This window comes from Chiloscyllium punctatum, chromosome 32 (genome assembly GCF_047496795.1).
Source record: "Chiloscyllium punctatum isolate Juve2018m chromosome 32, sChiPun1.3, whole genome shotgun sequence".
NCBI lineage: Eukaryota > Metazoa > Chordata > Chondrichthyes > Orectolobiformes > Hemiscylliidae > Chiloscyllium > Chiloscyllium punctatum.
In genome coordinates, this window is record NC_092770.1 from 56,316,423 (window position 1) to 56,343,680 (window position 27,258).

General features: G+C 45.1%; 1 protein-coding gene across 2 annotated transcripts in view; it reads right to left on the reverse strand.

Moving 5' to 3' along the window:
- Positions 1 to 5,954: 5,954 nt before the first annotated feature.
- usp18 (ubiquitin specific peptidase 18) overlaps positions 5,955 to 27,258 on the reverse strand; it is a 53,131-nt gene continuing 31,827 nt past the window's right edge. For both annotated transcript variants that reach the window (XM_072551423.1, XM_072551422.1), the window contains exons 9-12: positions 24,954 to 25,121; positions 14,952 to 15,083; positions 10,329 to 10,378; positions 5,955 to 6,193 (exon numbers count right to left, since the gene is read on the reverse strand). In XM_072551423.1, the coding sequence (XP_072407524.1) occupies positions 6,106 to 6,193; positions 10,329 to 10,378; positions 14,952 to 15,083; positions 24,954 to 25,121 (438 nt within the window). In that variant the 3' untranslated portion in view covers positions 5,955 to 6,105. The remainder of the gene's footprint in view (positions 6,194 to 10,328; positions 10,379 to 14,951; positions 15,084 to 24,953; positions 25,122 to 27,258) is intronic.

Consider the following 27,258-nt stretch of genomic DNA (forward strand, 5'->3'; position numbering starts at 1 on the left):
CCAGACCCAGTTGGCAATTACCTTAGACAAGATTTTGTATCTGTATTTTTTATCTTTTGTATTTTCATCAGTCATCCTAATGCATGAAATGTCGATTCTCCTGCTCCTCGGATGCTGTCTGACCTGCTCCACACTCTTGACTTGCTGTAGAGTTTCATGGTGAATTACACCAGAATTCTAGCAACTCCCCAGAGATGCAGCTTGCTGCATGTCCAACCATTTCTGTTTTACTTAATTCATTCATTTCGATGTTTAACACTTCAAAAGTGAATTTCTTAAATGTCCTTTCCAGCTGCAATAAACATCTCTTGAATTCATCAGACAATTAAAAGAGACATGAAGAAATACCAACTAACCACCTTCCTGTCACATCAGACAGGAACAGGTTTAAAGGGCTCTCTGTGACTGGGAGTTATCTCTCTTTGCTGTTCCCATGGAAATATGATGCCCTGTTTCTAAAGCTGCTGTCCCTCTCTCTCTCTTTGTAAAGATGCTGCCTCCACCCCCATCCCATTCTCTCTTTTTGATAAGTGAATGAGTGAGTCTCACATCAGCTAGGGAAACAATTGGAGAAAGTTCTGAAGTGCAGCATCTAACTTCACTTGGAGAGGCAATGCTTGACCAGGGATAGTCAGAGGGAGGTCATGCCGAACAAATTTGATTGAAGTTTTTGAGGAGGTGACCGGGCATGTAGATGAAGGCAGTTGACGTACTTTATGTGGATTTAAACAAAGCCTTTGACAAGGAGCCACATAGGATATTTATCAAGAAAGCAAATGCACATGGGATACAGGGTAATTTGATAATATTGATAAAGCAAGGGGAAGGAGGGACATGAGGGAAAATGTTTTTACCCAGAGAGTGGTGACAGTCTGGAACTTGATGCCTGAGAGGGTGGTAGAGGCAAATTGTCTCACATCTTTTAAAAGGAATCTGGAAAAGCTCATAACATTCAAGGCTGTTGACCCAGTGCTGGGAAATGGGATTAGGATGAAGGTCAGTGTTTCTCACGTGTCGGTGCAGACTTGATGGGCCGAAGGGCTTCTTCTGCATTGTAAACTCTATGATTCTATAACATGTTTTCTCTTTTTCTGAAGATACTGTCCCCTCTCTCTCTCCCTCCCTCCCTCTGTTCAGAAGCATTGGCTCCTCCTCTCCTTTGTGGAAGATGATCTGATGAATAGGGTCCATGTGTTCCTATTATGTCCCTTCCAGAAGACCTTATTCTCAGAATCCTCCTCAATATCTTGATTCAACATCATCCCTAAATCCAACAGCAGCACCATTGAGGGCTGGCCCTTTGCTTCACTCTGATGTTGTCATTGAATCTTCCTGCTCACCCTCCGACTTGGTGTGTTTCTGTTCTAGCCGTGACCCATTCCCGCCAGGAGCTGGGAGACAGGAGAAAGTACAAGCAATATCCAAAGCTGATCGAATACCAAATCAGTGCAGAGGATCTGGATAAAAAAATCCTCATCTACTCCAGGAAAGACAATCTGAAAAGCGGCCAGGGACTGGGAATGAGACTGGACGGCAGGATGATAGTCTCCAAATGACCAAGAAATGATAAACACCTGTGAAAGGTCCTATTGCTGAGAACATGTATCGAGAAAAGAAAAAGGTACAACATCAAGTCGTGGCAATGAACACTATGGACAAACCAGAGGAAATTAGAACCTGATTGAAAACCTTTTGAACAATTCAAAATGGAGATCGTGAGTGAGAGGATAAACAGTCCACAGTATTTCTCTGCTAGGTAGAGAGGGAAACTCTTTCTCTACTGTCCAGTCAAACACTCCTGGGACAGGGTCAGCAGAGGGTTAGATGCAGAGTAAAGCTCCCTCCACATTGTTACCATCAAACATTCTCAGGACAAGGACAGCACGGAGCTCTTGAACCTGTTGGTGTGTGTGTGTGTGTGTGTATCTTCAGTATCTTCTGCCTGGTGGGAGGGGTCTTTGATGTTGGCAACCTTCCCACAGCAACTAGCAGTGTAAATGGAGTCCATGGATGGAAGGTTAGCTCCCGGGATGGTATGGGCTGTGTACACAACTTTCTGTGGTTTCTTACATTCCAGTTGCTACACCAGGCTGTTGAGCACCCCGATAGTATGTTTTCTGTGGTGCATTTGTAAAAGTTGATTTCTTACGGAGATTAAAGCTCCCTCAGAGACTGAAAGAAGTCCTCAACTTTGTCCCCTTCAAAGATGCCCAGCACAGGGTTAATTAAGCAGTAAACCTGCCTCTACTGTTTTACACTTGAATATAAAGCTCCCTAGACTATTTTAAACAGAAGGTAAAAAATTTTTTCCACTGTCCCCATCAAACAGGACAGGAACTGCGCAGGGTTAGATTCAGAGTAAAACTTTCTGTATTCTTTTAAACTGCCTTGACTCTTTTAAATGAAAAGTAAAACTTCTTCTCTACTGTTCCCATCAAACAGGGCAGGAACAGCACAGTGGTGGATACAGAGTAAAACTCCCTTTCATGGTAAAATATGGATCCCTGGCAGTGGAATTCTTTTCCTTTCTGAAGAAACTCGTGGGTTTATCCAGCTTCAAGGAGTACTCTGGAACCGATGCCAACCTAGGCAGCTTGTGTTAGTCCAAAATTATTGATTGGTAAAGGAATCCTTCATGTCAACATTCAATCTTCATGAATCTAGATCCTGCTGTTGACACATTGTACCATTAAATCCTTTTTATTAATGTTGTAGCTACACAAAGTGTGACTGTGAAAGCACCCCACTGAATATCTGACCATTTCCCGGTAATAACACCCAATTATCGATATATTATACATCATTCCCAATAGGAAAGTGAAAATCATAACGTGAATCATAAAGTTTAAAGACAAAGAGATAGCAAGAAGCAGCATCCCCCCACCACCACATAATGAGATAGTAATGGAGAGTAATCCTCAGCTGTAATTTAGTGGCCTCCTAACAACTGCTGATGAGGATCCTACCTGCATCCTACCTTCCACCCTCTAAACCTCTTCACCCAACCAAGGAATAGCGGTCCAAAACTTTGTGATTTCAAATAAACCTGTTACACTATAACCTGGTGTCAAGTGACCTCTGACTTTGTCCACCCCAGTGCAAAACCGGTATCTCCACATCCTCTAAACCTCAACTCAGGCCAAAGTCTGCTGCTCTTGCTCGTTGCAGTTAGCCCCATAATTATTACATTCACTCCAAATCTGACATAGCTTCAATTAAAAAAAAATCTGCCCCAGAACTCCAATCCTTCACAGTACCTGCACTCTTCCCATTGGTTCTCGAACATCCCTGATTTTCACTTTCCTATTGGTCAGCCTGCATTCAGATTGGTGCTCTTGAATTCCCTTTCTAATTCCCATGCTAAGCCCCTCTCTTTGCTATTAAAGCACACCTTAATACAGCAAACTTTGTTTTAACCTGCACCTTAGGAACTGGCGCTCTCTATAAACCAGCAAAAGTTATCTATTTGAAATACTGGATGTTTACTGTATTATTGCGATCTCTGCAATGTAGTCAGTTGAGGGTGTGAGTGAGGTGGCTCTCTGCCAGTAAGATTTATTTATGGCAAAGTTGCATTATTCTTTAAATTATTTATGCTGTAAATAAAGTGTAACAGTGATGTGTATATCTCCTGCATCACATTTCTATTCCTTAATGTATGTTTTACCCTGATTATGTGGATCTTTTGACCAACTGGAATATTTGATCAACTGTTCCACTCCTGCTGCTAGTTAATAAAAAGTTTGCTGTACTTATTGTATTATGTGACATGGTGGCCAATTTTTTTGAGAATGTTTCTGTGATTAAATGCGCTATATAAATGCAAATTATGTAAATAGCTAGCTGAGCTGGAAGGTTTGTTTTCAGACATTTCGTCACCGTGACTAGGTAACACCATCAGTGAGAGTCTCCGGTGAAGTGGGGGTGGTATGTCCCACCTCTCTATAGGTCTTGGTTTCTTCAGGTGGGTGAGGTCATTTCCGGTTCTTTTTTTCAAGGGGAGGTAGATGGGGTCTAAGTCGATGTGTTTATTGATGGAGTTCTGGTTGGAATGCCATGCCTCTAAGGATTCTCTTTGTTTCATCTGTCTGAGGAGGTGTGTGTTGTCCCAGTCAAAGTGGTGTCCTGCTTTGTCTGTATGTATGGAAACTAGTGATAGTGGGTTGTGTCTTTTGGTGGCTAGTTGGTGTTCATGTATCCTGGTGGCAAGTTTCCTGTTTGTTTGTCCGATGCAGTTTTTTTATTGTTCTTGTATGGTATCTTGTAAATGATGTTAGTTTTATAAGATGATCAGAGGAATAGATAGAGTAGACAGTCAGAAACTTTTTCCCCGGGTACAACAGAGTGTTCCAAGGGGACATAAATTTAAGGTGAAGGATGGAAGGTATAGGGGAGATGTCAGGGGTGGGTTCTTTACCCAGAGAGTGGTGGGGGCATGGAATGTGCTGCCCGTGGGAGTGGTAGAGTCAGAATCATTGGCGACCTTTAAGCGGCATTTGGATAGGTACATGGATGGGTGCTTAATCTAGGATAGAAGTTCGGCACAACATCGTGGGCCGAAGGGCCTGTTCTGTGCTGTATTGTTCTATGTTCTATGTTTTGCTGGTAGTATCTAATGGATCGTTTAGGTTCATTAGTCGCTGTTTTAAGTGTGTTGGTATGTTTGTGGACTATCATAATGCCAAAGGGGTCTGAGTAATCTGATATGTCTTTAATGTAAGGTAATATGACTAGAGGTTTTGGTTCGCATAAACCAAATCATCCGCCGACATTTCCGCCACCTCCAAATGGACCCCACCACCAGGGATATATTTCCCTCCCCACCCCTTTCTGCAAAGACCGTTCCCTCCGTGACTACCTGGTCCAGTCCACGCCCCCCTACAACCCACCCTCCCCTCCCGGCACCTTTCCCTGCCACCACAGGAATTGCAAAACCTGCGCCCACACCTCCTCACTCACCTACATCCAAGGCCCCAAAGGAGCCTTCCACATCCGTCAAAGTTTTACCTGCACATCCACCAATATCATTTATTGTATCCGTTGCTCCAGATGCAGTCTCCTCTACATTGGGGAGACTGGATGCCTCCTAGCTGAGCGCTTTAGGGAACATCTCCGGGACACCCGCACCAATCAACCACACCGCCCCGTGGCCCAACATTTCAACTCCCCCTCCCACTCTGCAAAGGACATACAGGTCCTGGACCTCCTCCACTGCTGCTCCCTCACCAACCGACGTCTGGAGGAAGAACACCACATCTTCCACCTCGGAAGACTTTCCTCATTTCCCCTTCCCGACCTCACCCCAGCTCCAACCTTCCAGGTCAGCACCACCCTCATAACCTGTCCTACCTGCCTATCTTCTTTTCCACCTATCCACTCCACCCTCCTCCCTGACCTATCACCTTCATCCCCTCCCCCACTCACCCATTGTACTCTTTGCTGCTTTCTCCCCACCCCACCCCCACTCTCCTCTCATTTATCTCTCCACCCTTCAGGCTCTCTGCCTGTATTCCTGATGAAGGGCTTTTGCCCGAAACGTCGATTTTCCTGCTCCACGGATGCTGCCTGAACTGCTGTGCTTTTCCAGCACCACTCTAATGTGGACTCTAGTTTCCAGCATGTGCATTCCTTGTTTTTACCCAGAGTTTTTGGTTGCGTTGTGTCTGCTTGTTTGGGATTGTTTCTGAGAAATCGGCGGATTGTGTTTATTGGGTTCCGTTTTTCTTGAAAACGTTGTATAGATATTTTTCTTTTGCTGTTGATAGTTCTTGGGTACTGCAGTGTGCTGAAAATGTGTTGCTGGAAAAGCGCAGCAGGTCAGGCAGCATCCAAGGAGCAGGAGAATTGACGTTTCGGGCCTGAGCCCTTCTTCAGGACTTTTCAGGGCTCATGCCCGAAACGTCGATTCTCCTGCTCCTTGGATGCTGCCTGACCTGCTGTGCTTTTCCAGCAACACATTTTTCAGCTCTGATCTCCAGCATATGCAGTCCTCACTTTGTCCTACTGCAGTGTGCTGTAGCTCGCTGAAATAAATGCAAATTGTTATCGACAACTGTCTTTACAGAAATGAGAAAGATTAGGTCCTGCTCCAACAAGCAATGTTCTTCACAAGCCAACAGTCTGTGTACCAGAAGAGGGTTTTGTATCATCTGTTTTCATTCTCCTGTACAGTAGCACATATGCAGTCTCACTCCTGCAGGAAGACAGCATTAATAAACATTAATTAACAGAGTAGTCATCAAAAACTCACCACAGGGCAGACTCAACAGTAAAACCCTGTGCTCCTATTGCATGAGGAACAAGACCCACTGAGGGAAGAATGACAGCAGCTTCCCCTATCAGAGATAGTCTTGATGTTAGAAGGTGTATACTAGAGAGAGGGGGCAAAATGTGGGAGAGCAGACAGGGGGATACTTTCATATATACAGCAACAGCAGTGGGACACAAAATGCCTTCTGGGTGCAGAATTTCAATGAGGCTCAGCAGCAGCATTACTGATCGAGCTGAGCAGGTCTTAAAGGGTATAGCTACTAGACTGGATCTACAGCAGGTGGTGAGGGAACCAACAAGAGGGGAAAACATACTTGGCCTCATCCTCACCAATCTGCCAGCATCTGTCCATGACAGTATCGGTAAGAGTGGCCACTGCACAGTCCTTGTGGTTATGAAGTCCCGCCTTTACATTGAGAATAACATCCGTGTTGTTTGGCACTACCACTGTGTTAAATGGGACTGACTTCGAACAGATGTAGCAACTGGGCATCCATGTGGTGCCGTGGGCCATTAGCAACAGAATTATAGTCCTGCACAATCTGTAACCTCATGGCCTGGCATATCTCCCACCAATCATTACCATTAAGCCAAGGGATCAACTGCGGTTCAATGGTGAGTGCAGGAGGGCATGCCAGGAGCAGCACTGGCCATACCTAAAAATCAGCTGACAATCTGGTGAAGCTAACAAACAGGAGTACTTGTGTGCCAAATAGCACAAGCAGCAAGTGCTGCCCACAACCAACACACCAGATTGAATTTCTGCAGTCATGAATTGCAGTTGACAATTAGGCAACTCACTAGAGGAGGAGGCTCCACAAATATCCCCATCCTCAACGATGGAAGAGCCCAGCACACCAGTGCAAAAGAGAAGGCTGAAGCAGTCGCAGCAGTCATCAGCCAGAAGTACCGAGTGGATGATCCATTTCAACCTCCTCCAATGGTCCCCAGTATCACAGATACCAGTCTTCAGCCAATTAGATTCATATCACATGATATCAAGAAACAGTTGGAGATATTGAATACTGCAAAGGCTAGAGGCACTGACAACATTCTGGCAATAGTACTGAAGACTTGTGTTCCAGAACTTGCCACAGCCTTAGCCAGGCTCTTCCAGTTACAACAATGGCACCTACCTGACAATGTAGAAAATTTCACAAAAGTCTGTATAATTGCAACCCAGCCAATTATCCCATCGGTCTACTCTCAGTCATCAGGAAAGTGATGGGAGGTGTCAGTAACAGTGCTACAAGCAGCACCTGCTCAGCAATAACCTGCTCAGCTAGGCCCAGTTTGAGTTCCACCAGGGCCACTCAGCACCTGACCTCATTACAGCCTTGGTTCAAACATGGACAAAAGGGTTGAATTCCAGTGAGGAGGTGAGAGTGACAGCCCTTGACATCAAGGTCGCATTCGACCGAGTGTGATTCAAAGAGCCCGAGCAAAACTGGAATCAATGGGTATCAGGCGGCAAACTCTCTCCTCGTTGGAAGATGGTTGTGGCTGTTGGAGGTCAGTCGTCTCAGCTCCAGGACATCTCTATAGGAGTTCCTCAGGGCAGTGTCCCTAGGCCCATCATCTTCAGGTGCTTCATTAATGACTGTCCCTCCATCAAAAGTTCAGAAGTGGGGATATTCAGCGATGATTGCACGATGTTCAGCACCATTTGCGACCATTCAATTCATGTTCAAATGCAAGAAGATCTGGACAAAGATCCAGGCAAGGGCTGGCAACTGACAAGTAACATTCATGCCACAAAAATGCCAGGCTATGACCATCTCCAATAAGAGATAATCTGACCACCCCTTCTTAACATTCAATGGTGTTACTATCACTGAATTCCCCCACTATCAACATCCTGAAGATTACCATTGATCTGAACCCCAAACGGACTCACAAGAAAACACAGTGGCTACAAGAGCAGGTCATAGGTTAGGAATCCTGCTATGAGTAATTCACCTCCTGACTCCCCAAAGTCTATCCACCATTAACAAGGCACATGTCAGGAGTGTGATGGAATACTCCCCATTTTCATGGATGAGTGCAGCTACAGCAATACTCAAGAAGCTTGACATCATCTAGGCCAAAGCAGCTGCTTTTTGGCATGACACCCACAAGCATCCACTCCCACCACCACCAACTCTCAGTACCAGCAGTGTGCACTATCTACAAGATGCACTGCAGAAATTCACCAAAGAGCCTCAGACAGCACCTTCCAAACCCACAACTACTTCCATCTAGAAAGACAAGAGCAGCAAATGAATGGGAACACAAACATCTGCAAGTTCCCCTCCAAGCCACTCCCCATCCTGACTTGGAAACATATTGCTGTTCCTTCACTGTCACTGGGTCAAAATCCTGGAATTCCCTCCTTAATATGGCAGGACAACCCACTGCAGGTGGACTACAGCTGTTCAAGAAACAGCTCACCACCACCTTCTCAAGTGCAACTAGGGACAGGCAATAAATGCTGGCCACATCCCAACAGTGAATTAGAAAAAAAATCATAGGACACTAATTGTGTCAAAATCTCGACCACACTCCCTGCCCATTCACCTGAGCAGTTACATTCAGAAATGGACGTTAGGGCCGCGGGGAATAAACAGGATGTCATGCTGGGAAAGACATGAATAGATGATACATTTTTAAAGACTGTATTTCTTTTAAAATATTCCCTGATGGACTGTAAGCTGACAGCTGAAGGGTCACCCACATTTTGCAATGTCACCAGCCCAGTTAGCTTACTAGACACAAACAGGCAAATCAATTCTGTTCAGACAAGGCAATGGAATGCACCAGGGAATAACTGTTTTTCTTAGCACTTCCTTTGTTGTAAAAGACTCAATGCTAATTCCCTTTCTGTTTACGAAGGACACATCCTTGTGTGTGAATATGTGTCACTTCTAGTAAGTATATGAGCCCAGATGAACCCAGGTGGTTCGTGTAAATCCAGGCACATTCAGGATTGATTAGCAAGTGTCCAGTAGCAGAACATTGGTCATGATGTTCTGCATTATCCAAGCACAGGCCCATTGCCTATGGTCAGTTCTGTATGTTGGGAACCACTCAAAGGACATAGTGTTTGATAGGATCTGCCAGTCACTGAGGTGCCATCACACCTGCCATATACCTGCCATCACACAGCACTGAAACACACACACTACTTCACTCAATGGTGTGGGCACTGTTTTGCATGACAGCAGCAACATGTTTGTGAAGAATTCCACTCTTGTAGTTCAAATGAAAACCCATCATTTGCCTTCCCCTGTGTGTCAGTGGTCATTCATCTTAAGATTGAAACTGCCCTCAGGTTTTAAAATCCTTTTAGCCAAAAACTACTGGAGAAACCAGGCAATCTACAGCAAGAACAGCAATAAAAGGCTGTGTCATCTTTTACTTTTGAGGCATCTTTGCTTCTCTCCTGTAGCCTCCCCAAAAGTTCTGATTGTACCTGTGAGACGTTGGACCTCTGGTTACAGCAGTCATTAAGGCCTATCAGCACGACCTGACAAACAGTCTTTACTTTAAAGGGAATCTGCAGCTAATTCAAATGAAACTCCATCCAGCTGAATTTCAGTCACAGAGTGAGAGCAGCTCACTCCTTTATTCAACTCTCAGAGTTTTTTTTGAACTGCTCATGAATCTGTTTAATATTTGTAAAACTGCAATATTATCCTTAATTGTATTGTTCTTGTGTGTGATTAGTGCACGGCTGGAGCTTGCCAGGGTCAGTGTTGATAAATAAATAATATTTCTCCTTTAGATCTTAGATCTGATGATCTAAGCTAAACACATACTAATCGGTGATTTGGAACATGCCTTAAACAACATTAAAAAAGGGAAAGGGAATGGGGGAGAGAGGTGACTTGTTCAGTCTCTCTCTGTGTCTCTCATAATCCTGCCTATAACATGGGCAAGTTCCTATCAAATGTGGAACCTGTATCTGGGTCAAGAATGAGCAGCCAACAATTCTTCCCATGGATTGCAGCCTGTTTATTGTTCAGGACAATCAACAATCAGGAGTCAAGAGTTTCAGTTCAGTTAAAGAAAATACTCACCACATGAAGCCATGGCCCCCAAAGGTCGAGGTAACATCCATCCAATCCACCTGTTAATGAAACAAACCACAATGGCATTACAGGCTTGTGTATCACATAGTGTCATCGAGTCATAGAGATTACAGCATGGAAACAGACCCCTTGGTCCAACTTGTCCGTGCCAACCAGATATCGTAACCTAATCCAGTCCCATTTGCCAGCACTTTGCCCATATCCCTCTGAACCCTTCCTATTCATATACCCATCCAGGTGCCTTTTCAATGCTGTAATTGCACCAGCCTCCACTACTTTCTCTAGCAGCTCATTCCATACATGTACCACCCTCTGTGTGAAAATGTTGCCCTTTAGGTCGCTTTTATATCTTTCCCCTCTCACTCTAAATCTATGCTCTCCAGTTCTGGACTCCCCCACCCTGGGGAAAAGACCTTGCCTATTTATCCTATCTACGCCCCTCATGATTTTATAAATGTCTATAAGGTCACCCCTCAGCCTCCGATGCTCCAGGGAAAACAGCCCCAGCCTATTCAGCCTCTCCCTATAGCTCAAATCCTCCAACCCTGGCAACATCCTTGTAGATCTTTTCTGAACCCTTTCAAATTTCACAACATCCTCTACTGCACCTGTCTTGGGAAAATGTCTATCACATCCCATAGAGTAGAGAAAAATTAAGAAGGAACTTAAACGTGGAATTAGTGAGTGGGGAGCATATATCACAAATCACACATGCATTTCAGGGAACACACAGCAAGGGCCTTGCACCTATGTGGCAGTAATATATATCACAAGTCATAAACCCATCCAAGATACAAATATATCACAGGTCATGAACTGAAGGGTTCTAGCACTCTGGGCGACGCACTACCCCACAACCAGACTGAGCCAAAACTTCTCATCCCTGAATTACCCAGTGACGTTTTCAGGTTTCAGACTGGGCAGGACAATTGGGACTAGGTTGTTGTCACATTGGACGGCCTTGCTGGCATGGTGAAAATAGTGGACAAGCCCCCAAACTGGGAACTTTCCATTGTTGCTTGGGCAGTAAAGGGTTTGGATGGTGATTCATGGTTCACAGAGGCAGCTGGCCATTGAAATCACCACAAACAGTGTAAACACCCCCAAGACAGCCCCTGAGGAGAATAGAGAAATTGGGAAGGAACTTAAATGTGGAATTAGGAAGGCTAAAAAGGGCCATGAAATGTCATTAGCAAACAGGGTCAAGGAGATTCCCAAGGCTTTTAATGCATATATTAGAAGAAAGAAGATAGCAAGGGGAAGAGTCTGCCCACTCAAAGACAAAGGAGGTAAGAGACGTGTGGAGCCACAGGAAGTGGGAGAGATCCCTAATGAGTACTTTGTATCAGTATTCACCAAGGAGAAGAACATGAGGGAGAACTAGCCATTTGGATACAGAACTGGCTCAAAGGTAGAAGACAGAGGGTGGGGGTGGAGGTGTTTTTCAGACTGGAGGCCTGTGACCAGTGGAGTGCCACAAGGATCGGTGCTGGGCCCTCTGCTTTTGGTCATTTACATAAATGATTTGGATGCGAGCATAAGTTTGCAGAAGACACCAAAATTGGAGGTGTAGTGGACAGCGAAGAGGGCTACCTCAGATTACAACAAGATCTGGACCAGATGGGCCAATGGGCTGAGAGGTGGCAGATGGAGTTTAATTCAGATAAATGAGAGGTGCTGCATTTTGGGAAAGCAAATCTTAGCAGGACTTGATGGTAAGGTCCTAGGGAGTGTTGCTGAACAAAGAGACTTTGGAGTGCAGGTTCATAGCTCCTTGAAAGTGGAGTCACAGGTAGATAGGATAGTGAAGAAGGCGTTTGGTATGCTTTCCTTTATTGGTCAGAGTATTGAGTACAGGAGTTGGGAGGTCATGTTGCGGCTGTACAGGACATTGGTTAGGCCACTGTTGGAATATTGCGTGCAATTCTGGTCTCCTTCCTACCAAAAAGATATTGTGAAACTTGAAAGGGTTCAGAAAAGATTTACAAGGATGTTGCCAGGATTGGAGGATTTGAGCTATAGGGAGAGGCTGAACAGGCTGGGGCTGTTTTCCCTGGAGCGTCGGAGGCTGAGGGGTGACCTTATAGATGTTTACAAAATAATGAGGGGCATGGATAGGATAAATAGACAAAGTATTTTCCCTGGGGTCAGAGAGTCCAGAACTAGAGGGCATAGGTTTAGGGAAAGATATAAAAAAGACCTAAGGGGCAATTTTTTCACTCAGAGAGTGGTACATGTATGGAATGAGCTGCCAGAGGATGTGGTGGAAGCTGCTTCAATTGCAACATTTAAGAGGCATTTGGATGGGTATATGAATAGGAGGGGTTAGGAGGGATATGGGCCGGGTGCTGGCAGGTGGGACTAGATTGGGTTGGGATATCTGGTTGGCGTGGATAGGTTGGACCGAAGGGTCTGTTTCCATGCTGTACATCCCTGTGACTCTATGACTGATGTTGAGGTCAGTGATAAGTGTGTGAATACTCTAGAGAATGTCATTTTATTGAAGGAGTAAGTTTTGGGTATTCCAAAATGCATTAAGGTAGACAAGTCCCCAGGGCCAGATGAGATAAATCCCAGGTCACTGTGAGAGCCAAGGGAAGAAATAACTGGAGCATTAACCGGTGTCTTCACATTCTCTTTGACCACAGGTGGGGCTCCAGAGGATTGGATTAGCCAATGTTTAAGAAAGGAAGCAGAGAAATCCAGGAAATTATAAGCCAGTGAGCCTGATGTCTGTGGTGGGGAAGCTCTTGGAGAAGATACTGAGGGACAAGATATATGCACATTTCGAAGTAAATGGACTAATTAGTGACAGACAACATGGTTTTGTATGGGGAAGGTCCTGTCTTACCAACCTGATTGAATTTTTTGAAGAGATGATAAAGATAGTTGTTGAGGGAAGGGCTGTGGATGTAGTTTATGTGGACTTTAGTAAGGCATCTGAAAAAGTCCACATAGCAGATTCATACAAAAACTAAAATTATATTGGATTTGGGGTGGGCTGGCTAGATGAATACAAAATTGGCTTGGTCATAGAAGACAGAGGGTAGCAGTAGAAGGCTGTTTTCAAAATGGTTGCTGGTAACTGTGATGTTCCACAGGGATCAGTCTTAAGTCCTCTGTTTTTTGTAGTATATATAAATGATCTAGAGGAAAACATAATTTGCAGATGACACGAAAATTAGTAGAGTTGCTGATAATGCTGATGAATATGAAAGGGTACAATAGGATGTAGATAGATTGGAAATTTGGCTACAGAAAGGCAGTTAAAGTTTAATAGAGAAATGTGAGGTGATGCATAATAGAGGGTCAAATTTAGGTTGAATTACACTGTAAATGGCAGAATTCTTAGGAACACTAACATACAGATGGATCTGGGTGTGCAGATTCCACAGTTCCTTAAAAATGGCAACACAGGTAGCCAAGGTGATTAAGAAGGCATACGGCATGCTTGCCTTCCTCGGCCGGGCCTTGGAATACAAGAGTGAGAAAACGATGTTGCAGCTATATAAAACCTTTGTTAGGCCGCAGTTTGAGTACTGTGTGCAGTTTTGGTCACCACATTCCCAGAAGGCCAAGGAAGCTTTGGAGAGAGTGCAGAAAAAGGGTCACCAGGATGTTGCCTGGTCTTGAGAACATTGGCTATGAGCAAAGGTTAAAAAGGCTTGGATTGTTTTCACTGGAAAGATGGCAGCTGAGAAGAGACCTGATTGAGATCTACATAATTTTGAGAGGCAGGGATTAGAAGGGTAGTTTGAGGCTTTTTCCCAGGGTTGAAGTTTCAATTACCAGGGGGAAAAGGTTCAAGGTGATACAAAGTAAAGCTCTTTGCTCCTTCTATTAAATTCTGTACTGTCCCCATCATACAGTCCCAGGACAGAGACAGCACGGAGTTAGATAAAGCTCCCATATAGCACTGATCCTATCAAGCACTCCCAAGGCAAGGACAGCATGAAGTTAGATACAGAGTAAAGCTACCTCTACACTGTCCCAATCAAACTCTCCCAGGCCAGGGTCAGCACGGGGTGTGGGGGAGTCAGATACAGAATAAAGCTCTGATGGCATTGACCCCAACAAACACTCCAGGACAGGGTCAGCACAGGGTTAGGAACAGAGTATATTTTCTCCATCAAACCCTCCCAAGGCCAGGTACAATATGGGGTTAGACGTAAGAGCAGCAGTCAACCAACATTGGCATCGATGTTCCTCTGGCACTGCCAATCCCGCCCCTATAAGGATCAAGGGTTTCATGCTCTTTTGGATTTTTTTTGACCATCTATTTCTCAATGGGTGATGCAGAGATGGTGAACACCATCTACAGTCAGTGTGCTCAGAGAGTGATTAAAGCTCTGGACAAAATTAATGGCAACATTCACTTCATGTTAAATCTTCTCAGACTTTGGCAAACTACTTCCAAGCCAAATAATGAGAATTAAATATACACCCTGCACAAAACAGCAAGTGATCCAGGAAAGCTCATGGAAACATTTCGTTTGAAGGTATTAGGTACTAACTCACAACACAATCACAGTCCCTATATAAAACTGGCTGGTTTTAATGTCTGCTTTTCCCCCCACGCCTGCTCTCTCTCTGGATCAGAGTAACTCTTACCTGTGACACAGAGGTATCATCCAGTTTATACCACATGGAGTCTTTGAAGGATTTCACGTATGCAATATAATGTCCAAATAATGCACTCCCAATGTGGACCAGCACTGCGTAAAGCTGGTAGTGCCAAGATTCCTGTGGAAACAAGATACATCAACATCAGAGAAGTCTTGGCCTGCCCGTCGTAGCTCCTCTGACATTCATTTAAATCAAAACCTCTTTCCTACATCAAGTGAACTTTCTCAAACTATCAGAGCCCAAAAGCCCCATCAGTCTCAGTCTTAAACTATTTCCTCCCAGCTTTGTATTGACCCTAATTAATATAGATAGGAAGTGACCAAGCCCTCACCTTCTGATACAGTACAAAGTACAGCTGACTAACCTGAAACAACGTATTTATTCTGAGCTCTGCTTTTTAACCAATCCTCTGTCCATGCTAATTCCTCAATCTCATGATTAAACTCACATGTCTAAAATAAACATACTGCAACACTCTTGTGATGCAGTGGTAGTGTCTGTACCTCTGGACAAGGGAAGCTGGTGTCAAGTCCTATCTGCTTCAGAGGTGGTGCATTAACATCTCGAGCAGTTGATTAAAAATATTTAAACCTACAGGGCTCTGGGCCAAACAATCCAGAATGAGCCTGCAGACATATTGCTAGAGAGAGCTCGGAGAGGCTCAATGAGTGAAGTAGCTTTTCTCTGATCTTGAAAAACACCCAGCCCAGTCTGCCCAACCCTACCTGAAGCCTGTCTGCCACCCCCATGCTAGGCCATTCTGCCCACCCTCACCCTGGGCCAGGCTGCCACCCTCACCCTAGGCCATTCTGCCCACCCTCACCCTAAGCCATTCTCCTACCCTCATCCAAGGCCATTCTGCCCACCCTTATCCAAGGCCATTCTGCCCATTCTCACCTTAGATAGACAGGCAGGAGGCTGGGAAGAACCCAGCAAGCCAGGCAGCATCAGGAGGTGGAGAAGTTGACGTTTTGGATGTAATCCTTCTTCAGGCCTGCAAACTCACCATAGGCCATTCTTTCCACACTCATCCTAGACCTTACTTCCTTGACCCATCCTATGCCAGCCTGTCTAGCTTTGCCGTGGGCCAGAGTTCCCACCATCACTCGAGGCCTTCCTGCCTAACTATCCCGAGGCTTGACTGCCCACCCTTATTAAAGGTCAAACTTCTGATTGTCCCCTTTCCAGACGAGGGCACACTTTCCAAGATCTGCCCCTTCCTTGGGTGCTTCCTCATCTCTGGCCTCTCCCTGTTTCCCACAGCATTCCTTCAGCCACACAGCTAAACCTTCAAGATGTTTGAAAGAGTTTGAACAAGAAAAGGAGAGAGGGCCTGAGAGGAAGAGGGGGAGCAGGGACTGAGCATTTAACTCTGTTCCAAAGGCACTCTAGAAACAGAAGAGCGGACATTTAGGCAAACTTCAGAGAAGTGTAAATGTAATAGGGTCGTGACAATCAGGGATTTCAACTTCCACAACATTAACTGGGGTTATCAAAGTGTGAAAAGGAGCAAATTCTTAAAATGCAGCCAGGATAGTTTGTTAAAACCAATACATAGAGGCTGTAACATGAGATGGGTGAGGCTCAGCTTAATTTTATAACAAAGCAGGCAAAGGGGTTGAAATATCAGTGGGGGACCATTCTGCAGACAGTGATCATATTTCAGTAGATTCAGAACTGTTCTCGAAAAGGACAAGAATGAACCTGAACTCAAAGTTCTCAACTTGGGAAAGGCTGATTTTAATCAGATCAGATATGATTTGGTCAGAGTGGACTGAGAGCAGGTACTTTCCAGTAAATCTGCAGTGGGATGCATTGAAAAAGGGAATATGGAGAGGACAGGACCAACATGATCCAATAAAGAAAAAGGACAGGTCCATCAAATCCTGCAAGCTCTGAATATTGAAGGATATACAGCATTGCATTAAGATTAAAAGTGAACTTATGACAGATATCAAGGGCTCAGATCTGTAGAGCCCCTTGAAAGTGTATAGAATATCCAAAACAGAACTTACAAAAGGGAGATAGAACTAAAAGGCAATATGAAGGGATAAGAACAGGTAAAATAAAAGAAAATCATAAGTCGTTTTACAGGTACATTACGGGTAAAAGGATAATTGGAAAAATAGCTGAGCCTATTAAGGATCAAAGTTTGGGAGAAGATTTGTAGCTCGGGTGCTCATTGTTGTGGTTGTGTTCGCCGAGCTGGGAATTTGTGTTGCAGACATTTCGTCCCCTGTCTAGGTGACATCCTCAGTGCTTGGGAGCCTCCTGTGAAGCACTTCTGTGATGTTTCCTCCAGCATTTATAGTCATTTGTCCCTGCCACTTCCGGTTGTCAGTTCTAGCTGTCCCCTGCAGTGGCCGGTATATTGGGTCCAGGTCGATGTGCAAGAGAAACAATAGCCAACCTGCTGGACATTCAGAACGGACAACAAGACGGGGAACCTATCAACAAAGATGGCATACCCAAACTACTGGACCTGTGCCTCACAACACACTTCACAGTCAACAACCAAATATATGAACAAATCAACGGCACACCCATGGGCTCACCCATCTCTGGACTCATAGCAGAAGCGGTAATGCAAAGGTTAGAACAAACAGTCTTACCGCAAATTCAACCCAAACTCTGGGTCGGATATGTGGATGACACCTTTGTAATCATTAAAAACACAGAAATAGAGAACACACACCAATCATCAACGCCACACTCACAGGAATCCGATTCACTAGAGAGGAAGAAAAGGACAACCAACTCCCATTCCTAGACGTGATGGTACAGAGAATACCGAACGGAGAATTCACCACAAAGGTTTACAGGAAAGCCACACACACAGACGAAGTCCTGAACTATGAAAGCAACCACCCCAACACACACAAACGAAGTTGTATCAAGACACTGTTCAAAAGGGCCACAACACACTGCAGCACACCAGAACTGCAAAAAGAGGAAGAAGAACATTGGTGCAATGTATTCACCAAAAACGGATACCCTCGCAATTTAATCAACAGATGCCTAAGGGAAAGACAACAGAACGAGGACATGCCACAACCCAAAGGACTAGCCACACTACCATACATCAAGAGCATTTCCAAACTGACAGCCAGACTACTGCGACCACAAGGACTCATAACAGCACACAAACAGCCACTCTCAGGCAACAACTCACCAGGATGAAGGACCCAATACCCAGCATGAGCAAAACAAATGTAGTGTACAAAATCCCATGCAAGGACTGCACAACACACTACATGGGACAAACAGGAAGACAGTTAACGGTTCGCATCCATGAACACCAACTAGCCACGAAACGAAACGACCAGCTATCCTTAGTAGCCACACACTCAGATGACAAGCAACATGAGTTTGACTGGGACAACACGACTATTATAGGACAAACCAAACAGAGAACAGCCAGGGAATTCCTAGAGGCATGGCACTCATCCACAGATTCAATCAATAAGCACATCGACCTGGACCCAATATACCGACCACTGCAGCGGACAGCTGGAACTGACAACCGGAAGCGGCAGATTCAAACCACTACAAATGGCGGAGGAAACATCACAGAAGCGCTTCACAGGAGGCTCCCAAGCACTGAGGATGTCACCTAGACAGGGGACGAAACGTCTGCAACACAAATTCCCAGCTCGGCGAACAGAACCACAACAACCTATTAAGGATCAAGTGGTAAATTTGTGTGTGGAGCCAGAGGATGTAGGCAGGGTTTGAAATGAATATTTTGTGTTGGTGTTCACTCGTGAGAGAGACAATGTGATTATAGAGATCAGAGCGAAGGTCTATGATATAATTAAAGAAATTATGAAAAACAAAGAGGAGATTCTGAGTGGCAGGCTTAAGAGTAGATATATCTTCAGGGTCTGATTAAATGTGTTCCAGATTGTTGAGTGAGACGAGGGAGAATAAGGACGCTTGCAAAAATGTTCAATTCCCCTCTGATCATAGGAGAGTGCTGTCAATGTGGTACTCTTATTCAAGAACAGAGCAATGGATAAAGCAGAAACTATAAGCCGGTTAGTCTAGCCTCAGTGGAAGCGAAACTATTGGAAGCAATTCTGAGAGACAGAATTAATCTGCATTTCGAGAGACAGGGATTAATTAAGAGCAATCAGGATGGTTTTGTTATAGGGACTAAACTTTTACAACAGATGACCAGTTGTGTCATAGAATAAAATCATAGAATCCCTATAGTACAAAAAGAAGCCATTTGGCCCATCAAGTCCACACCAACCCTCCGGAGATGATTCAACCCAGACCTAGAACTCCACCTTATCCCCATAACTCTACATTTACCATGGCTACCCGCCTAGCCTGCACACCCTAAATACTACAGACAAGTTAGCATGGCCAATCTGTCTAACCTGCACATCTTTGGAATGTGGGAGATAGCTGGATCAACTGGGGGAAACCCAACAGACACAGGAGAACATGCAACTTCACACAGACAGTCACCAGTGGCTGGAATCCTGGGTCCCTTGAGCTGTGAGATAGCCATCCAAGCCACTGAGCCACTCTGCTGCCTCATATAGATGAGGGCATTGCTTTTGGTGGTGTCTACTTGGATTTCAGAAAGGCTTTTGATAAGGTATTACATGGGAAACTGATAACAAAGCTAAGGGCCATGGGAACCAAGAAAATTTGACAAATTAGATCCCCAAATGGCTGAGTGTCAGAATCAGAGAGTGAAGGTTGAGAGGTGTATGTCTAACTGGAAGGCTGTGTCCAGTGGGGTCCCACAGGGGTCAGTGTTGGAGCCCTTGCTGTTTGTGATTTATATAAATGATTTAAATTTGAATGTAAAAGGGTCGATCAGTAAGTTTGCAGATGATATAAAATTGGTGGGTTAGCAAACAGTGAGAAGGATAGCATTCAACTACAGGAGGATACCTGTATATACGAGCTGATCAGATGGACTGATCAGTGGCCAATGGAATTCAATCTGGATAAATGTGAAGTGATGCACTTGGGCAGGATGAAAAAGGAGAGGGAATACATGATGAACAGTAGGACTGTGGGAAGCACCGAGGATCAGAGGAACCTTGGTATCCATTCCACTGGTCCCTTAAGGTGTCTGGACAAGTGGATAAAGTGGTGAAGAAGGAATATGGTATACTTTATTAGCTGAGGCAGAGAGTTTAAGAACAGAGGGGATACACTGGAACTGTATAAAGTGTTGGTTAGGCCACAGCTAGAGTATTGTGTGCAATTCTGGAATTCTCAGGGATGCGGTTATACTGGAGAGGGTGCAGAAGAGATTTACCAGGATGTTGCCTGGGCTGGAGGGTTTCAGTTATGAAGAGAGATTGACAGACTGGGGTTGTTTTCCTCAGAGCAGAGAAGATTGAGAGGGAACATGGTTGAGATGTATAAAATGAGAGGCATAGATCAGGTAGACAAGAAAGAAAACATTTCCCCTTTACGTAGGGATCAATAACCAGGGACATCGATTTAAGGGAAATGGGCAGGAGATTTAGAGATGAGAAGTAGAGATTTTTCACCCAGAGGGTGGCGGGAATCTGGAACTCGCTATCCACAAGGGTGGTAGAAGTGGAAACCCTCAGCACTTAAGGAATATTTAGATGTGCACTCGCGATGCCAAGGGATACAAGACAATGTGCTGGGAAATGGGATTAGAATAGGTGGTTGTTTTTGACTGGTGCTGAAGGGTCTTTTTCTTTGCTATACATCGACATGAGTCCAGATGACCGTGGAAAGAGTGAGTGCAGAGATGGAAATTGTGAGAACTAAGATAAGTCCTGAGGATAGATGCTGAGGTAAGTCCTCACGAGAATAATGAATACAGTTTTAAAATGCAACTTTGTAATGTTTGAATTTTCAGTTTTAAAATTTTCGGTTTATTTCTATTAAGTTTAGTGTGGAGCTACATGAGGAAAGGGACTGCGGGGTACAGTTGAATGACTGTTCTGTTCCACATGGGACCTCCAGGATTCTTTTCCTGGATAGGAAGACAAGCAAGAAATGTCCTCAGCTAAAAGAGTCCCTGGCTACCTGAGCTGGAGCAGCAGCTGGACTGACTGCTGGACATCGTGAGGTTCAGTCACATTGATGCCACACTCCAGGGAGGGGTGGAAATGAATGCACCCAGAGAGGAAATGGATGAGCAGTCTGGAAGGTCCAAGCAACCCACATGCATCCCCTTCTCCAACTAGTCTTCAGTTTCAGGGGAGTTGGGACCTCTACAAACCAGGCAGGTTTAACCTCACCAAGGCTGCAACCAATATCTCTCCAAACTAGTCTGGTTGTGCTGTTGGAAAGTAATGTGGAACGGGACACATGCAAAACCAGGTACAGATTTGGAAGGAAGAAGACCAAAGGCTGGAAGTTAGCTCACAAGTTTGAAAGTCAGAGAAAATACAGGCTGCAAAACAGAGAACAAAGGGATTTTTCAGAGATTAGTGATAAACAAAAAACCTCTAGCAAGTCTAGTGAAGAAGGCAGATAAATGGAGGGAACAGATAAGCTTTTTAGAGGATGGTGTGTGGCTTAAGGAGGGTCAGGAATGACAGCAGTGTGTTCCTGTGGGGACAGCATTCTCAAACAGGATACATCGGGGATAATAAGGAGGGAAGCATTGATTAAAGGAATAATCACAGCTAAGGTGGGATGAAGTGTAAAATGGAGCACCAAATGAGACACAATGAGTTCAACAGAGGATTATAAAGAGGAAAGTCACACTGTTCAAATTGAAGTTTAGACCCTCAACCATCAAAGGGAGATGAAAAAACACATACATAAGCAGATTTCTGAAAAGTGCATAAACAAAGGGGCAAATAATAAACAACAATAAACAAATAATAGGATGGGTTTCTATTATCCCTATACTGACTGAAATAGGATGGGTTTCCATTATCCCTATACTGACTGAAATAAAATCAGTGTAAAAATCAAGAGAGTCCAGAATGCCTTTTCTTTGTTTACGCTTGGCTCATGTGCATCATTGGCTGGGCCAGCATTTGATGCTCAAGAGAAAGTGGTGGAGAGCTGGCTCTCTTGAACCACTACAGTCCATGTGGTGTAGGTACACCCACAATACCCTTAGAAAGGTAGTTCCAGAATTTTGACCCAGTAACAGTGAAGGAGCGGCAATATATTTCCAAGTCAGGATGGTGAGGGGCACCTGTGGGCGATGGCATTCTCATGTATATGCTGCCTTGTCATTCTAGATGGAAGTGATTGTGGGTTTTGAAGGAGCCATCTAAGGATCTTTGGTAAATTTCTGCAGTGCAGATAGTACACAATGCTGCTACTGAGATTTGATGTTGGAGGGAGTGGATGCTTGTGGATGTAGTACCAATCAGGCAAGCTGCTTTGTCTTGGATGGTGTCAAGCATGAGTGTTTTTGGAGCTGCACCCGTCCAGGCAAGAGGGGAGTATTCCATCATACTCCCTTGTGCCTTGTAGATGGTGGACAGGCTTTGGGGAGTCAGGAGATGAGCTACTCACTGGTGTATTCCCAGCCTTTGACCTGCTCTTGGAGCCACTGTACATATATGGTGAATCTAATTGAGTTTCTGGTCAGTAATAACTCCTGGGATGTTGATATGGAAAACCCAGTGATGACAACACCATTGAATGTCAAGGGGCAGTGGTTAGATTGTCTCTTGTTGAAGATGATCATTGCCTGGCATTTGTGTGACAGAAGTGTTACTTGCCACATGTCCAGATCTGAAGAAACGCCGATTCTCCTGCTCCCTGGATGCTGCCTGACCTGCTGCGCTTTTCCAGCAACACATTTTCAGCACATGTCCAGATCTTGCTGCATTTGGACATGGACTACTTTAGTATCTGAGAAGCTGTAAATGGTGCTTAACTTGTGCAATCATTGGTGAACATCCCCAATTCTGACCTTATGGTGGAGGAAATGTCATTGATGAAGCAGCTGAAGGCGCTGGGCCGCAGACACTACCCCTGAGGAACTCCTACAGAGATGTCCTGGAGCCGAGATGACTGACCTCTCACAACCAAAACCATCTTCCTAAGTCCCAGGTATGACTCCAACCAGAGGACTGTTTACCCCCGATACCCATAACTTCCAGTGTATGCCAGAGAATCTTGATATCAAGGTCTCACCTCACTCTCACCTCACCCGTGGAATTCAGTTATTTTGACCATGTTTGAACCAAGGCTGTAATGAGGCTTTGGGACCCTGGCAGAACCCAAACTGGGGTGGTATTTGGACAAGTTGGATTTCTCCTGTTTTTATGTACAGGACATGTCTGAGCAATTTTCCACATTGTCGGGTGGTTGCTAGTGTTGTCACTGTACAGAAAGGGCTTGGTTGGGGGAGCAGCAAATTCTGGAGCACAAGTCTTCAGTACTATTGCCAGAATGTTATCAGAGCCCATACCCTTTGCAGTATCCAGCGTCTCCAACTATTCCTTGATATCAAAAGAATGAATCAAGTTGGCAGAAGATTGGTACGTGTAATGCTGGGGACCACTGCAGGAGGCCGAGATGGATCATCCACTGCAAATACTTCAGCCTTATATTTTGCACTGATGTGCAGGGCTCTTCCATCATTGAGGATGGGGATATTTGTGAAACCTTCTCCTCCACTGAGTTGTTAATTGTCCACCATCATTCACAACTGGATTTGGCAGGTCTGCAGAGCTTAAATCTGATCTGTTAGTTGTGGGATGCGTAGCTCTGCCTATCACTTGATGCTTATGCTGTTTGACATGCAAATAGTCCTATTTGCTAGCTTCGTGAGGTTGACACCTCATTTTCATGTATGCCTAGTGCTGCTCATGGCATGACCTCCTGCACTCTCCATTGACCTCTCCCTGGCTTGATGGTAATGGTTGAACATGGAATATGCCAGGCCATATTGTGCTGGAATACAATTCTGCTGCTGTTGATGGCCCACAGCACCTTATGGATGCCCAGACTTGAGTTGCGAGATCTGTTCAAAGTCTGTCCCATTTAGCACAGTAATAACGATGGAGTTTATTCTCGGTGTGGAGGCGGGACTTCATTGCCACAAGGACTGTGCAGTGGTCACACTTGCTGATATTGTCATGGTTTCAAGCTCATCTCGGCCCTGAGGTTCTGAACCTGCACCTGAACTGATTCCGTGCTCCCTCAGGATAGGTCAGGTGAGGTCAGGTATGTCCTTCCCTCTTGTTGTTTCCCTCTCCATCTGCTGCAGGCCCAGTCTAGGAGCCATGTCCTTTAGGACCTGACCAGCTTGAACAGTGGTGCTGCTGCCAAGCCACCCTTAGTGGTGGATATTGAAATCCCCAGCATGTGCATGTTTTGCACTGTTTCCAACCTCAGTGCTTCCTCTAAATGTTGTTCAACATGGACGAGTACCGATTCATCAGCTGAGGGAGGACAGAATGCGGTAATCAGCAGGTTTCCTTGCCCATGTTTAGTCTGAAGCCATAAGACTTCATGGACTCCCAAGGCAACTCCCTCACAACTGTATCCCACTGTGCCACCACCTCTGCTGGGTCTGTCCTGCCTGTGGGACAGGACATAAGCAGATGGTGATGGTGGTGTCTGCGATGTTTTCTGTAAGGTATGATTCCATGAGTATGATTATGTCAGATTGTTGTTTGATGAGTTTGTGAGACAGCTCTCCCAATGTTGGCACTAGCCCCCAGTGTTAGTAAGGAGGACTCTGCAGGGTCGACAGGGCTGTTTCTGCTGTTGCCTGTTCCAGTGCAGAGGTCGATGCCAGGTGAGCTGTCCAGTTTCGTTCTTTGGGACTTTGTGGCAATTGATACAACTTGGTGGTTTGCTATGCCATTTCAAAGGGCAACCACATTGATGTGGAGCTGGATTCACATGTCAACCAGACCAGGTAAGGATGGCAGATTTCCCTCCCTGAAGGACATTAGTGAGCTGAAAATGTAGTCAGGAGAACTGAGGCACTATACTAACAGATTACCTGACTAGATTCTGGTGATAGGTTTCTCATATAATATACCAACAGCTTACCTGGCCACTTCCACATGTCTGGCTTCTTTCTGAGACTGGAAATGAGTTGAGGTCTAGGGTTTGGGGAAATGTCACCGATCTGTAAATCTTCCTGGTGAAACTTGACAGAGCACAGAATCGAGTCAGGTGCAGGTTCAGAACCTCAGGGACCGAGATGAGCTTGATACTCTAAAAGCAGGAACCAAAGCACTGTGTTAGGAGTTGTGTAGGGCAGAAGGACCTAGCTACGATGGCACGGTGGCTCAGTGGTTAGCACTGCTGCCTCACAGCACCAGGGAGCCTGGTTCAATTCCCGCCTCGGGCGACTGTGTGGAGTTTGCACATTCTCCCCGTGTCTGCGTGGGTTTCCTTTGGGTGCTGTGGTTTCCTCCTACAGTCCAAAGATGTGCAGGTTAGGTGAATTGGCCATGCTAAATTGCCCATAGTGTTAGGTGCATCAGTCAGGGTAAATATGGGGATTGGGTCTGGGTGGGTTACTCTTTGGAGGGTCGATGTGGACTGGTTGGGTCAAAGGGCCTGTTTCCATACTGTAGAGAATCTAATCTAATCTACTGGAAATATTAAAAATAACAAGACAGCCTGCAGTTCACAAACACTAACCCCCTTCAAACATTCCTCCAATTAGCATCACTGGCACTTCCAGGTTTTCCGTAGGATCAACGTGGTGTTGGGTTGTACACTGCTCTCTTTGTTCCAGGAACTCCACCATGATAAACCCAGAGAGTCATGTGGAAAGCTCAGAGTGTGTGTGCAGTAACACCAGCGGATCCACTGCCAGTGAACAAGGCTCCCAAACCAATGATCACAAGGACTGCAGAGAGGCACTGCCTTCTCCCCTGGCAACTCCTGTCCAACTACATTCTCAGCCCAATACAGTGTATACCAAGGTGTGGGCAGTTTCAGGTCAAGGAAGATAGTAAAGAAGGCCGAGCCTGGGATGGACAGAGCATCTGGCAGCTGAGCTTCAACCATTGCAGACTGTCGTAAGGCACATTCTCTGCACACTGATTTGAGACAGGGTTGCATCCAATCAGAGTGAATACACCAGTGAGAACAAGCCCCACAGGAATTACCCACAGACAGGCTACATGATGGAGAGGTGATGGAGGCAAGTTAATATTGATATTGAATCTAACCCCATGCTGTGTCTGTCCTGGGAGTGTTTGATGCGGAGATTGCCAAGAAAGCTTCCCACTCAGTTTAAAAGAGTAGGCGGAGATTTACTCTATGTCTGACCTTGTGCTTTATCTGTCCTGGAAGATACAGTGTAAAGGAAGCTTCACTCTCTACCTACCTGCCCTGTCCATGTCCAGGGAGTGTTTGACGGGGAGGAATGTCCAGTTAGCTTTACTTTCCATTTAAAAGAGTAGAGCGTGCTTTACTCGTATCTCCCTGTCCTGGGAATGTTCAATGGGGACAGTGTTGGGGGAGATTTACTCTGTATCTAACCAGATGCTGTCCCCGTCCTGGGAGAGTTTGATGGGAACAATGTTGGGGGAGCTTTACTCTTTATCTATCACCACGCTGTACCTGTCCTGGGAGAATTTGACGGGAACAATGTTAGTTGAGCTTTACTTTCAGTGTAAGAGAGTAGATTGAGTGTCTAACCTGTTCTCCATAAATCCCTTAAAGGCTCAGTCCTGCATCCTAGTGAGCAATTGCTTTAATTGGCTCCTCCTATTCTCTCAGCAACAATTACAGCCAACTCTTCTTTTGAGCTGTACAGCTGAACTCTGCTGATTCATGCACGGTGGGCAATATGTGAACACAAACTACAACATTGACTTCTGATTCCTAAAGTCACTGCCATACATGGGCCTTGGGGTCCACTCTCCATCCATTCCAGCACTGGGCTCTGTTAGTAGATCAACTCCTAATAACCCACTCTCCATATCTCACCTCCTGCCTCAGCCATCCAGTACTTCTTGGAGGACCATCATTCTTTATCATCAAATCTTACCTTTCTGCTCGAGCAATGTCTCCTCCCTTAAGAAACTGATCTTGTTCCACCTCCGTCATTTGAAATCCTCTGCCTCAATCACTTACCCAAGCTCTGTGCTTTCATTTCTCACTGAGATACCTTCACTGCTGTCCTCTCACCATCCTACACCAATGACTTCTCATCCTTGGAGATTTCAAACATTAATTCATCATGTTCTCTCTCCTCTGGGTTTACTGTTGTAATTATCCACCGTAATCTCAGCACTGAGTAAATTCCCCAGTGTATAAATTCATGAGCACTGTCAGTGAGCTATTCATTTCAGCTGTGACTCAGTGGGTGATGCCTCTTGTCTCTGGGTCAGAA